The sequence below is a fragment of the Bison bison genome, unplaced genomic scaffold (genome assembly GCF_000754665.1).
Source record: "Bison bison bison isolate TAMUID 2011002044 unplaced genomic scaffold, Bison_UMD1.0 scf7180017864356, whole genome shotgun sequence".
Lineage (NCBI taxonomy): Eukaryota > Metazoa > Chordata > Mammalia > Artiodactyla > Bovidae > Bison > Bison bison.
In genome coordinates, this window is record NW_011494928.1 from 2,824,071 (window position 1) to 2,837,250 (window position 13,180).

A 13,180-nucleotide genomic window follows, 5' to 3' on the forward strand; every position below is an offset into this window, starting at 1 on the left:
TCCAGGGGATCTTCCTGAGTCAGGGATCGAACCCATGTCTCCTACATTGGCTGGCAGATTCTTTACCACTGAGCCCCCAGGGAAGCTCCATATTTCAATAAGCACTGTACTTACCTGCCTTCTCAATCCTTGAGCCTATTGTCATGATAATGACATTTAAACTCTCTGTATGTTGCCATGCTATAGAACTTCAAAAAGTAAGAAAAACTCAGATATATTTGAATAACCTAGATTTTTAACTTGTGATGTAAAAGAGTTGGGGACCCAGAAGTATGTGTGTTGTTTGAGAAGTAGGGGAAAGCCCCAAGAGAGGCAAAAAGCCATTTGGTGAAGGATGCTACTCCCCACTGTTCATGACCTGTGAGCCACGTTCTTGGTGCTCTTTGCGTTTTGTGTTCCGCACTCTCTCCTCCCCTTTCCTCACCCTCCACAGTCCCGGATGTCACCCCCGCCTGTCTCAGAGGCAGGCCTCTCAGCTTCCACAGTGTCAGGGGTCAGAGTGCACAGCGGGCTACAGCCTCTCAGTCTCCTGAGGTTTATGCCTCAAGTTCTTGGTTTCAGTGCCACTTCTGATGGACAGTTCTGTACTTCACCAGAAACCTCTCAAAAGTTTAGCAAATAGAATGGCTACCAATTGAAACAAGTCCCTTGTCATTTTTTATGTCCACTGTTACATCCATGTGTGCATGTGTGTGTGTGTGTGTTGGCGTGTAAGGGATTCGGAAAAAAATTCTCACAGCTTACAAAGCAAATGATGACTTGAGAAGAATTCTCCATGCCTGAGCAGCAAACCCCCTCCCGCTCCCCCAAGTACTGTTGGGAATGAAGTTGATCCTGAGGATATGAAACAATACCAATTCCATGCAGCAAAACTTACCTTTGGAATAATCTTAAACCAAATGATTATGATACTGTTCTGACACGATTCCTACGACCTTCTTTCTTACAGCATAGAGCATGGAATTGTGGCACTGATTTCGGGATAAATGCCTTTTTACCAGTGTGACTGGCATGTGCCAGCCCAATCTGGGAATAAGAAAGTCCTAAGCATTCTTACTAGAAAAGTCTTTCCTACAAACTCTTATTTCCCAATTTGAAACTACATAAGTGCTGGGCTGTTTTTCTTGTTAACCTGGATTAAGAAGATACTAATCTGAAATTCACAATGTACTGGAAAATTCATTTCAAAGTCTTTTGAATATCCTTTTAGGGAAGTCTCTCATTTTATTTCAGGATAAGGTGGAGTGAAAACAAATAATTGCTTCTATTTGCCATGCTATGTAAAGTAGCCTCAAGATGAAGAGTTACTCTTCAGAAAATGACCCACTTGAACTCATTTTTTTGTTGATTTCTCTATTGCAGGGAATACTGGGAACACATTTAAGATTGAACCAGTCCTGGGTATCATCACAGTTTCCAAAGAGCCAGACATGACGACAATGGGTCAGTTTGTCCTGTCAGTCAAAGTCACGGACCAGGGTTCCCCACCGATGTCTGCCACCGCCATCGTGCGCATTTCTGTCACCATGTCTGATAATTCTAACCCCAGGTTCACTCACAAAGACTACCAAGCAGAAGTGAATGAAAATGTTGATGTTGGAACATCTGTCATTCTAATCTCTGCCATCAGTCAATCCACTCTCATTTATGAAGTGAAAGATGGAAATGTTGATGGGATCTTCACCATAAACCCCTATTCTGGAGTTATCACCACTCGGAAGGCGCTGGATTACGAGCAGACTTCCTCTTATCAGCTCATTGTCCAGGCCACCAACATGGCAGGAATGGCTTCCAATGTCACAGTCAACATTCAGATTGTTGATGAAAACGACAATGCGCCAGTTTTTCTCTTTTCTCAGTATTCGGGCAGCCTCAGCGAGGCAGCCCCCATCAATAGCATTGTCAGGAGCTTGGATAACAGCCCCCTGGTGATTCGAGCCACTGATGCCGACAGCAACCGGAATGCTCTGCTTGTGTATCAGATTGTGGAGTCCACAGCCAAGAAGTTCTTCACGGTGGACTCCAGCACAGGGGCGATCAGAACAATCGCCAGCCTGGACCACGAGGCCATCGCCCATTTCCATTTTCACGTGCATGTGAGAGACAGTGGTAGCCCTCAGCTGACCGCAGAGAGTCCCGTTGAAGTCAACATAGAGGTCACGGACGTGAATGACAACCCACCTGTGTTCACTCAGGCTGTGTTTGAGACTATCTTACTTCTACCGACCTATGTCGGAGTGGAGGTTCTGAAAGTTAGTGCCATGGATCCTGACTCCGAGGTACCCCCTGAACTGACGTACAGCCTAATGGAAGGCAGCTTGGATCATTTCTTAATTGACTCAAATAGTGGAGTGCTCACCGTGAAAAACAACAACCTCTCCAAAGATCACTACATGCTGATAGTGAAGGTGTCTGATGGAAAGTTCTACAGTACATCGATGGTTACCATCTTGGTTAAAGAAGCCATGGACAGTGGCCTCCACTTTACTCAAAACTTTTACTCCACCTCCATCTCAGAGAACAACACTAACATAACCAAAGTTGCTATTGTCAATGCAGTTGGAAATCGCCTTAATGAGCCCTTAAAATATAGCATCTTAAACCCAGGAAACAAGTTCAAGATAAAATCTACCTCAGGGGTCATTCAGACCACCGGAGTCCCCTTTGACCGTGAGGAGCAGGAGTTATATGAGCTGGTGGTGGAAGCCAGCCGAGAGCTTGACCATCTACGGGTGGCGAGGGTGGTGGTCAGGGTTAGCATTGAAGACATAAACGACAACTCTCCAGTCTTTGTGGGTCTCCCTTACTACGCTGCCGTACAGGTGGATGCTGAGCCTGGCACTCTGATTTACCGAGTGACGGCCATTGACAAAGACAAAGGTGCAAATGGAGAAGTGACCTACGTCCTACAGGATGACTATGGCCACTTCGAAATTAACCCTAATTCAGGGAATGTTATTTTAAAAGAAGCATTCAACTCAGACTTGTCCAACATTGAGTATGGAGTCACCATCCTAGCCAGAGATGGTGGAAAACCCTCTTTGTCCACATCCGTGGAACTTCCCATCACTATTGTCAACAAAGCAATGCCTGTGTTTGATAAGCCCTTTTATACAGCATCTGTCAATGAAGATATTGCCATGGATACCCCCATTCTAAGCATCAACGCCACCAGTCCAGAAGGGCAAGGCATCATATATATCATTATTGATGGGGATCTGTATAAACAATTTAACATTGACTTTGACACTGGGGTCCTGAAAGTCATTAGCCCTTTGGATTATGAAATGACATCAGTTTACAAGTTGACAGTAAGAGCCAGTGATGCGCTTACTGGGGCCAGGGCTGAAGTTACCATTGACCTGCTTATTAACGATGTGAATGACAACCCCCCTATTTTCGGTCAACCCACATACAATACAACATTATCAGAAGCGTCCCTCATCGGGACACCTGTTTTACAAGTTGTGTCTACTGATGCAGACTCAGGAAACAATAAAATGGTCCATTATCAGATTGTCCAGGATACTTACAACAGTACGGATTATTTTCACATAGACAGTGCAAGTGGCTTGATCCTGACGGCGCGGATGCTGGACCACGAGTCAGTGCAACACTGCACTTTGAAAGTCAGAGCCACAGATAATGGCTTCCCATCACTGAGCAGCGAGGTCCTGGTTCATATCTACATCTCAGACGTAAATGACAACCCTCCAGTCTTTAATCAGCTCATTTATGAGTCATATGTGAGTGAACTAGCCCCCCGGGGCCATTTTGTAACCTGTGTGCAAGCCTCCGATGCAGACAGCTCTGACTTTGACCGGTTGGAATACAGCATTTTATCTGGGAATGACCGGACGAGCTTTCTGATGGACAGCAAGAGTGGCATCATTACACTGTCCAACCACCGCAAGCAGCGGATGGAGCCTTTGTACAGTCTCAACGTGTCGGTCTCTGATGGGTTGTTCACGAGCACCGCCCAAGTGCATATCAGGGTTCTTGGAGCCAACCTGTACAGCCCTGCCTTTTCACAGAGCACCTATGTAGCTGAGGTGAGAGAGAACGCAGCCGCTGGGACAAAGGTAATCCACGTTCGAGCCACAGATGGGGATCCGGGGATGTATGGGCAGATCAGCTATGCCATCATCAATGACTTTGCAAAGGATAGATTCCTCATAGATGGCAATGGACAGGTCACCACAACAGAAAGGCTCGATAGGGAAAACCCTCTGGAAGGAGACATCAGTATTTTTTTGAGGGCCCTCGATGGCGGAGGAAGAACAACTTTCTGTACGGTGAGGGTGATTGTAGTGGATGAAAATGACAATGCCCCCCAGTTCTTGACAGTGGAATACAGAGCCAGCGTCAGGGCAGATGTTGGGCGGGGCCACCTGGTCACGCAGGTCCAAGCCATGGACCCAGATGATGGCGCAAATGCAAGGATTACTTACTCCCTCTATAGTGAGGCCTCGGTCTCAGTGGCTGACCTCCTGGAAATCGACCCTGACAATGGCTGGATGGTCACCAAGGGCCATTTTAACCAGCTGAAGAACACAGTGCTATCCTTCTTTGTCAAAGCAGTGGACGGGGGCATCCCAGTGAAGCACTCCCTCATTCCTGTCTACATCCACGTCTTACCCCCTGAAACGTCCGTGCCCTCCTTTACCCAGTCTCAGTATTCCTTCACCGTGTCAGAAGATACAGCCATTGGGAGCACAGTGGATACCCTGAGGATTTTGCCCACTCAGAAGGTCACATTCAGCACAGTTAATGGGGAGCGGCTGGAAAATAACAAAGGCAATGTCTTCATCATAGAACAGGAAACAGGCACGATCAAGCTGGACAAGCGTCTTGACCATGAGGTCAGCCCCACTTTTCACTTCAAAGTGGCAGCCACTATACCCCTGGACAAAGTAGACGTTGTGTTCACGGTGGATGTAGACGTCAAGGTACTGGATCTGAATGACAACAAGCCGGTCTTTGAAACTTCAAACTATGAGACAATCATCATGGAAGGGATGCCCGTGGGCACCAAACTAACACAGGTGAGAGCCATGGATGTGGACTGGGGAGCCAACGGGCAGGTCACCTACTCCCTCCACTCGGATTCCCAGCCCGAGAAGGTGATGGAAGCGTTCAGCATCGACAGCAACACAGGCTGGATCAGTACCCTGAAGGACCTGGATCATGAGACGGACCCCATGTTCACCTTCTCCGTGGTGGCCTCCGACCTCGGGGAAGCCTTCTCTCTTTCTTCCACGGCACTGGTATCTGTCAGGGTGACAGATATAAATGACAACGCTCCAGTCTTTGCCCACGAGGTGTACCGAGGGAATGTGAAGGAGAGTGACCCTCCAGGCGAGGTGGTAGCCGTCCTCAGCACGTGGGACAGAGACACGTCTGACATCAATCGCCAAGTGAGCTACCATATTACAGGTAAGGCTGCCACCCTCGGTGTTCACTCTATGCTTTGCTTCCTAAAGAAAGATGGAAGGTGACAGGGGGCAGGCTTCCCCAGTGGCTCAGTGGTAGAGAATCCACCTGCAGTGCAGAAGCCACAGAAGACACAGATTCGACCCCAGGGTCAGGAAGATCCGCTGGAGGAGGGTGTGGCAACCCACTCCAGTGTTCTTGCCTGGAGAATCCCACGGACAGAGTCTGGCGGGCAACAGTCCATGGAGTCCCACAGAGTCAGACATGACTGAAGCGACTTAGCACACAGACATGCACAGCAGAGGGGTAAGAATAGGGGAGAAAGACGTGAGATGAGGGTTTGAGGAGTTATCTTACCTCTCTGGGGCTGAGACAACTCAGTTCTTTAGTTGTTACTAACTCAGCCAGATTTTGCAGTTCATTAGTTTGCTTGTGACCAGAGAAGGCAATGGCAACCCACTCCAGTACTCTTGCCTGGAAAATCCCATGGACGGAGGAGCCTGGTAGGCTGCAGTCCATGGGGTCATGAAGAGTCTGACACGACTGAGCGACTTCAGTTTCACTTTTCACTCTTATGCATTGGAGAAGGAAATGGCAACCCACTCCAGTGTTCTTGCCTGGAGAATCCCAGGGGCAGTGGAGCCTGGTGGGCTGCTGTCTATGGGGTTGCACAGAGTCAGACACTACTGAAGCGACTTAGCAGCAGTAGCAGCAGCAGTTTGCTTCTGACAGATGACCCAGGTTGATAGTCAATTTTTGTCATTTGAAAAAAAGTCCAACTTTGCTGGCGGTCCAGTGGCTAAGACTCCTTGCTTCCAGTTTAAGGGACACAAGTTCGGTCCCCAGTCAGGGAACTAAGATCCCACATGCCACACAGAGTAGCCAAAATAAAGAAATAAAATTTAAAAAGAGTTAAGCCAAATATCTCAGTTGAAGAAATAAAAATAACAGAATGCCTAAGAAGCTTTTTGTCTGAAATGAATATAAATAAATCAAAGTGATGCTTTACTCACCTTTCTTTCCTTACCATTATCACTCATGTCTTTACTGCAGAAATATACATTTTAATGGAAAAAAAAACAACACTTCCCTTCCACACTACTCTTCTTTTTCTTTATGGAGCTGTTTTCTTAATGTTGTTTTCTGTTTAACGGTCTTAATGCATTTGTGCTTTGATAGAGGACTTTATTTTTAAGTATATTCCTTTTTCCTACTTTTTGTAATGGTAAGAAAATAAATAGCTTTATTTACAAGTTTTTTCCTGATAATAAAAACTCGGATGCATGCACACACACACACACACGCATGCACGCATACAAATCAGAGGGCGTTTTTTGGGGGGGTTTTTTGGCTGAAAAATCTTAAATTATAACTCCAAGTCAAAGGGTATGTGTCCTGACATGGCAAATCTTTTCGATCCCTTTTCTGTCTTTCCAAATAGTAAATAGCAGTTCAATAGGAAAGCCAAGATAGACAAGTGAGGTCACACAGAATGCACACACACACGTCACCATTGCTCTGAGCATCTTGTGTCAGAGTGAAAATGGGGTATCTCCGATCAGGGGTCACTTTCCAGGGGTGATGGCCTTCAATTTCTAAGAGGAGAGGTTGGTGTTGTGGGAGTAGTCTTCCTGTTTGGGGGTTCTAAAGCTAATATTTTGATGTTGTGCCATTCAAAGGCAGAACATAAGCCAACTGCCAAAAAATTTCAAAGAATCCATCCATACTTGTAGTCAGGTGGCTTCCCTTTAGAAAAACAACATTATTCAAAGTGAAAAATGAATTAATTAGAATGCCCTTAGGACGCAAAATCTTCTTAAGTACTTTAGTGAGAAAGTTAATTAATCACTGCAGAATAAGACCCACAGGAGAGCATCTGTGCCTGTGCTCAGGACCCTCACATCTCCCTGCACACTCCTCTTCTTTATGCAACTGCTTTCTTGAGGCTGTTTTCTGTTTAAAAGTCTTAATGCATTTATGCTTTTTCTGATACCTTCCATTGTGTGTGTGTGTGTGTGTGTGTGTGTTTTCATTAAAATGTATATTTCTGCAATAAAGACATGAGCGATTGTGGTGAGGAAAGAAAGGTGAGTACAGGATCACTTGGATTTATTTGCATTCAGTTTCAGACAAAAAGCGTCATAGGCATTTGGAGGGATACTTTTCTATTTGGAAGAAAAGTTAAATACTCAGCTTTAATTATTTACACGTTGTCTCTGAATTCTCAGTGGATGGTTTAAGGGACCATCCCATCGACTTTACCAAAGTAATGAGAACAGAATAGCTTCAAGCTACTGTTACTATTAGCCGTGCCAACCACCAACTGATTTTAATTAGATTTAACTTTTGCTCTTGATGTAACACAACTTGGCTGTGCTGCCACAGATGAACAAAGGACCATTAATCATTTCATTTCACAAAAGAGCAGTGTGGGCCTACACTGAAAGCGTTTAATAGAGAGGTTACATTTGTGCATGCTGAAATCATATTCCACTGAAGCCTAATTGAATCCTAGTCAGTGGTGGAGGAAAGTGATATCCCAGGGAGAACCCGTGCCTCACCAGAGCATTTTTCTCAACCTCAGCAGATTGGCCTTGAGGGTCGGATAAGTCTGTACTGTGGGCGGCCGTTCCTTGCTGCAGGTGGCAGTGTGGGATGGTTACCAGCACCACTGGCTCCTACCCTGTAGATTCCAGTAGCCCGGCCATTGGCATCCCCCTTAATGGGACATTCAGAAATGTCTCTTGGCATTGACAAATGTCCCGGGGATATGGGACTAGCCACTCTCAGTTGAGAATCACTGCCCTGGAGAAATGTGCAGCTCTCAGCTTCTCTGCATTGTCTGTCCACTATGGTTCATTTAGCCCATGGTTAAATTGCCAAAATCCAGCCTCTGTGCACCAGTGTTACAGGGGAAGTAAAAAAGTTGGCTTAAAGCTCAACATTCAGAAAACGAAGATCATGGCATCCAGTCTCATCACTTCATGGCAAATAGATGGGGAAACAGTGGAAACAGTGGCTGACTTTATTTTTCTAGACTCCAAAATCACTGCAGATGGTGACTGCAGCCATGAAATTAAAAGACGTTTACTCCTTGGAAGGAAAGTTATGACCAACCTAGACAGCATATTGAAAAGCAGAGACATTACTTTGTCAACAAAGGTCCATCCAGTCAAGGCTATGGTTTTTCCAGTGGTCACATATGGATGTGAGAGTTGAACTATAAATAAAGCTGAGCGCTGAAGAATTGATGCTTTTGAACTGTGGTGTTGGAGAAGACTCTTGAGAGTCCCTTGGACTTCAAGGAGATCAAACCAGTCCATCCTAAAGGAAATCAGTCCTGAATATTCATTGGAAGGACTTATGCTGAAGCTGAAACTCCAATACTTTGGCCACCTGATGCGGAGAGCTGACTCATTTGAAAAGACCCTGATGCTGGGAAGGATTGAGGGCAGGAGGAGAAGGGGACGACAGAGGATGAGATGGTTGGTTGGCATCACCAACTCAATGGCCATGGGTTTGGGTGGACTCCGGGGGTTGGTGATGGACAGAGAGGCCTGGCGTGCTGTGGTTCATGGGGTCGCAAAGAGTCGGATATGACTGAGCGACTGGACTGAACTGAACTGTGCACCAGTGCCATATTAAATCTCAAAAACAGTTTGGGGTAACGTGGAAAGAAATAGCTTTATTGCTTTGCCAGGCAAAGGGGGCCACAGTGGGCTAATGCCCCCAAGACTGTGTGTTCCATCCTGGGGAGTGGGCAGTGAGGAGCCTTATAGTGTTTAAGGCACAGGGTATGATCAGCTTGTGGACATTCTTCCAGTTGGTTGAGATGGTGATGACGAGTCAGCATCATCAACCTTCTGGTTCCAACTGGTTTGGGGTCTATGTGCTTGTGGGTAGCATAGTTAACTTCTTTGACCTGGGAGGTGCAGTATCTGCAAAACAACTCAAAGGACATGGCTCAGAATGTTATCTATAGTCTCCGAGGAGGAACTAAAGGTCCTTTACTTTGTTTAATGGCTAATGCATTATCATTTTTTCTTGCTTGTTTTCCTTTCTGCATTTTCTCACTTCTCAGATTAAATTTATTCTTTGACTAAAGTACTGCCACAGAGAAAAGGCAGGCAGATTTAAAGGAGAGAAATGGAGAAACAGATGTAGAGAATAGACTTATGGACATGAGGAGAGGGTGCTGCTGCTGCTGCTAAGTCGCTTCAGTCATGTCCAACTCTGTGCAACCCCATAGAGGGCAGCCTACCAGGCTCCCCCGTCCCTGGGATTCTCCAGGCAAGAACACGAGTGGGTGGCCATTTCCTTCTCCAATGCAGGAAAGTGAAAAGTGAAAGTGAAGTCACTCAGTTGTGCCGACCCTCAGCGATCCCATGGACTGCAGCCTTCCAGGCTCCTCCGTCCATGGGATTTTCCAGGCAAGAGTACTGGAGTGGGGTGCCATTGCCTTCTCCGGAGGAGAGGGTGAGATGTATGGAAAGAGTAACATGGAAACTTACATTACCATATGTAAAATAGATAGCTAACGGGAATTCGCTATATGGCTCAGGAAGCTCAAAGAGAGGCTCTGTATCAACCTAGAGAGGTGGAGTGGGGCGGGAGATGGGAGGGAGGTTCCAAAGGGAGGGGATATATGTATACCTATGGCTGAGATTGACAGAATCTCTCTCAGAAATTGAGATTGACAGAAAACAACAAAATTTTGTAAAGCAAATTATCCTTCAATAAAAAAACAAATTTAACAAAAGCAGGCAGAGGACAGGACATGGGTGGGGTCTATTCTGGAAAGGCCTCGTGGGACCCTGCTTGGTTACAGCTGTGTCCAGGCTGGGGCTTCCCAGGCGGTGCTAGTGATGAAGAACCCGCCTGCCAGCGCAGAAGACGCAAAGAGGCGAGGGTTCGATTCTTGGGTCAGGAAGATCCCCTGGAGGAGGACATGGCAACCCACTCCAATATTCTTGCCTGGGGAGTCCCATGAACAGAGGAGCCTGGTGGGCTATAGTCCATGGGGTCACAAAGAGGCGGGCACAACTAACTCTTAGCTCGCACTCTTTTAAAGATTCATTGTAAGAAGGTGAGATGGCTCCACTTTTTCAGTGCAGCAGCAGCCAACAGGCAGTAGGCTTTCCTTATTTATTTGTTTACTGTCAATCTTTCCCACCAGAAAGTGAACTCCAGCACAAAAGCAGGGATTTTTGTCACTTTTGTTCACTGCTGTAGCCCCACTGCGTGGCACAGCGCATGGTCCTGAGCAGGTGACAAATACGTGTTGAATGCCCCCAAACCAAAGAAACCGTGAGGCTCTACCTGGAGTCTGGGCTTCAGGCCAGTCGTCTCGTCCAGTCTTCCTCCATGCTTGAAGTGACGTCATCTCCTTCTTCACGTTTGGAAGGTCAAGCTGGTTTTCTTCTTCCTTCTTCCAAGCTGCTTTTGTCTCCATGTAGTTCAGCGATGTGGGAAAGGAATATTGCTGGGACCACTTTCATTGTTTCAGCCGCATCAAAAGTGGTTCCGCTCCAACTCTTCTCCTTTTCTTCCATTTTCACCAGCTTCCCTCTGATAAATTTGATCTAATTGCAGTGCTTATCTTTGAGCGCCTCCTTCAATAACCCCTCATTGGGGCTCTTTACTCCAAATGGGTCTTCCTCTGTCACACAAACTTTTCTCCCCCAGATTTTAGTCCTTAAGAGAAGAGCCGCGGTATGATAACGCCTTCATTAACACATCCCTTAATAGAGCTGACTGCCTTTCCTTGATTGCATAATCAACGGCTAATGAAATTGTCTGGGTAACAAGAGCTATAGTGTATTACATCCTCTCTTGAGACGGAATGGAAAGACAATTGTATCATCTGAGAAGAAGATTGATTGTTCACAGTTTGAATTTGATTGTCCTTAAGGGGAGCTAAACAAGAGATCATCTCCGGCTTCTCTAAGTGCGTTTTCTTCCCTTGGAAAGTTACTGTTTTACTTTCCACACAAGCCAAGCATATAAATATCATGCTTTGTTGCAGGAGAATCAAAAGGAAGTGTCAGTTTTTTTCCAGTCTCGTAAATGATGCAGTTTGAGAGGCACCTGGTTGACCTTGCACAGGCCTCTCACTGTAGGTGGAGATCAAAGCTTTTCATTGCTCATCTTCAGAAACTCTCTTTTCACTGCAGGAGGGAACCCCCGAGGAAGGTTTGCCCTGGGCCTGGTGCAGAGCGAATGGAAGGTCTACGTGAAGAGACATCTGGATAGAGAAGAACAAGACATTTACTTCCTCAATATTACTGCCACCGATGGGCTCTTTGTCACGCAGGCCATGGTGGAAGTGACTGTCAGTGATGTGAATGACAATAGCCCTGTGTGTGATCAGGTGAGATCTGTGGCCGTGTCGGATTGCTGCTTTTCACTCTGCTTCTCTAAAATTAAGTCAAAACCCATTTCATTTTTCTCCTTAAAACCTGGCTACATTCTGTTCCTTTCTCCTTAATTAGTGCGGTCCAATTTTATATAAGCATGTAAGAGGATGAAATACTATAAACATGGAAAGAGTATAGGTAGCACAATTAGTACCTAATTCTGCCCATTAAAAAATACAAACAAAAAATAAAATCAGGACTCTTAAAATAAAAAGCTTTTTAAGGAATCATAAGGAATATTGTGATTTTTTTCATATCTAAACTACTGATTTCATAAAAGAAAAATGGGCTGCTCAAAAGTATGAATTACTTTTGTTGTGTTAAGTTTATACAGCTGGCTGACAGCAATGTTGGTAATGAAGCTGGGTCTCCAGGCTTCTCATGAAGTGTCATTTCCCCCATAGTTCAGAGCATGAGAGCCAATGCAAGGTGTCAATTATTGACTTTCTATTCTTTCTTACCAAATTAAATGACCCTTCATTTACCTTTCCCTTACATGTGGACTGCGAGACAATATTGGTGTTCTTTAGCTTAGAAAATTTTTGCAAATCTTACTAATGCCAGATGTTAGTAGTGGCTCTTTAAAGTTGAAGGGTCCCAAGGACTTCCTGGTGCTTGATCACTATCTGATACGATCATTATCTGATGCGTATCACAGTTCCTCAGGGGCAGGGATTTTTGTCTGTTTTCTTCTGCATTGTACCCCTAGCATCTCAATACATTGTACCCCTCCCCCATAGTAGCAGCTCAATTAGCATTTGTTGAATGAATGAGCATGCGAGAGGCAGGGCAAGAGATATTTTATGTTTCATCGGATGGTGTAAGATGATTCTGCAGTAAAGGAAAAACGTAACTGAAGATAAATTATGCGAGTGCCTTTTTAAAGAAATCATTTATAAGGCTAATATGGCAATCGCCCCACACATACTAATGATTTTGCCTTTGCCCAGGTTGCATACACAGCATTACTTCCCGAAGACATTCCATCAAACAAAATCATCCTGAAGGTCAGTGCCAAGGATGCTGACATTGGACCCAATGGAGATATACGATACTCACTCTATGGACCTGGAAACAATGAATTTTTTCTAGATCCAGAAAGTGGTAAGACAAAATTTATTCTCTGAAATTACATTGTTAATCCACAAGAGAAGTTAAGTTTTCACTTGGTCTTATCACTAGGGGGTAGTTGGTATCTAAGAGCCTTAATGTGACACTCTGTTATCTTGGACTCTTAAGAAATGCTAGCGGCACATTGTGTCTGCAAGACACAAACCTCATTTGACTTGTAAACTTGCCCTGACTTTACCTACGTGTAGTAGCACCAGGGA

At 45.3% G+C, this 13,180-nt stretch overlaps 1 protein-coding gene across 1 annotated transcript in view; it reads left to right on the forward strand.

The window, feature by feature from the left end:
- The window catches only part of FAT3 (FAT atypical cadherin 3), a 644,263-nt gene that overhangs the window by 521,652 nt on the left and 109,431 nt on the right, over positions 1-13,180 (forward strand). The window contains exons 9-11 of the mRNA XM_010855186.1: positions 1,363-5,436; positions 11,607-11,803; positions 12,800-12,953. Of these exons, the coding sequence (XP_010853488.1) occupies positions 1,363-5,436; positions 11,607-11,803; positions 12,800-12,953 (4,425 nt within the window). The remainder of the gene's footprint in view (positions 1-1,362; positions 5,437-11,606; positions 11,804-12,799; positions 12,954-13,180) is intronic.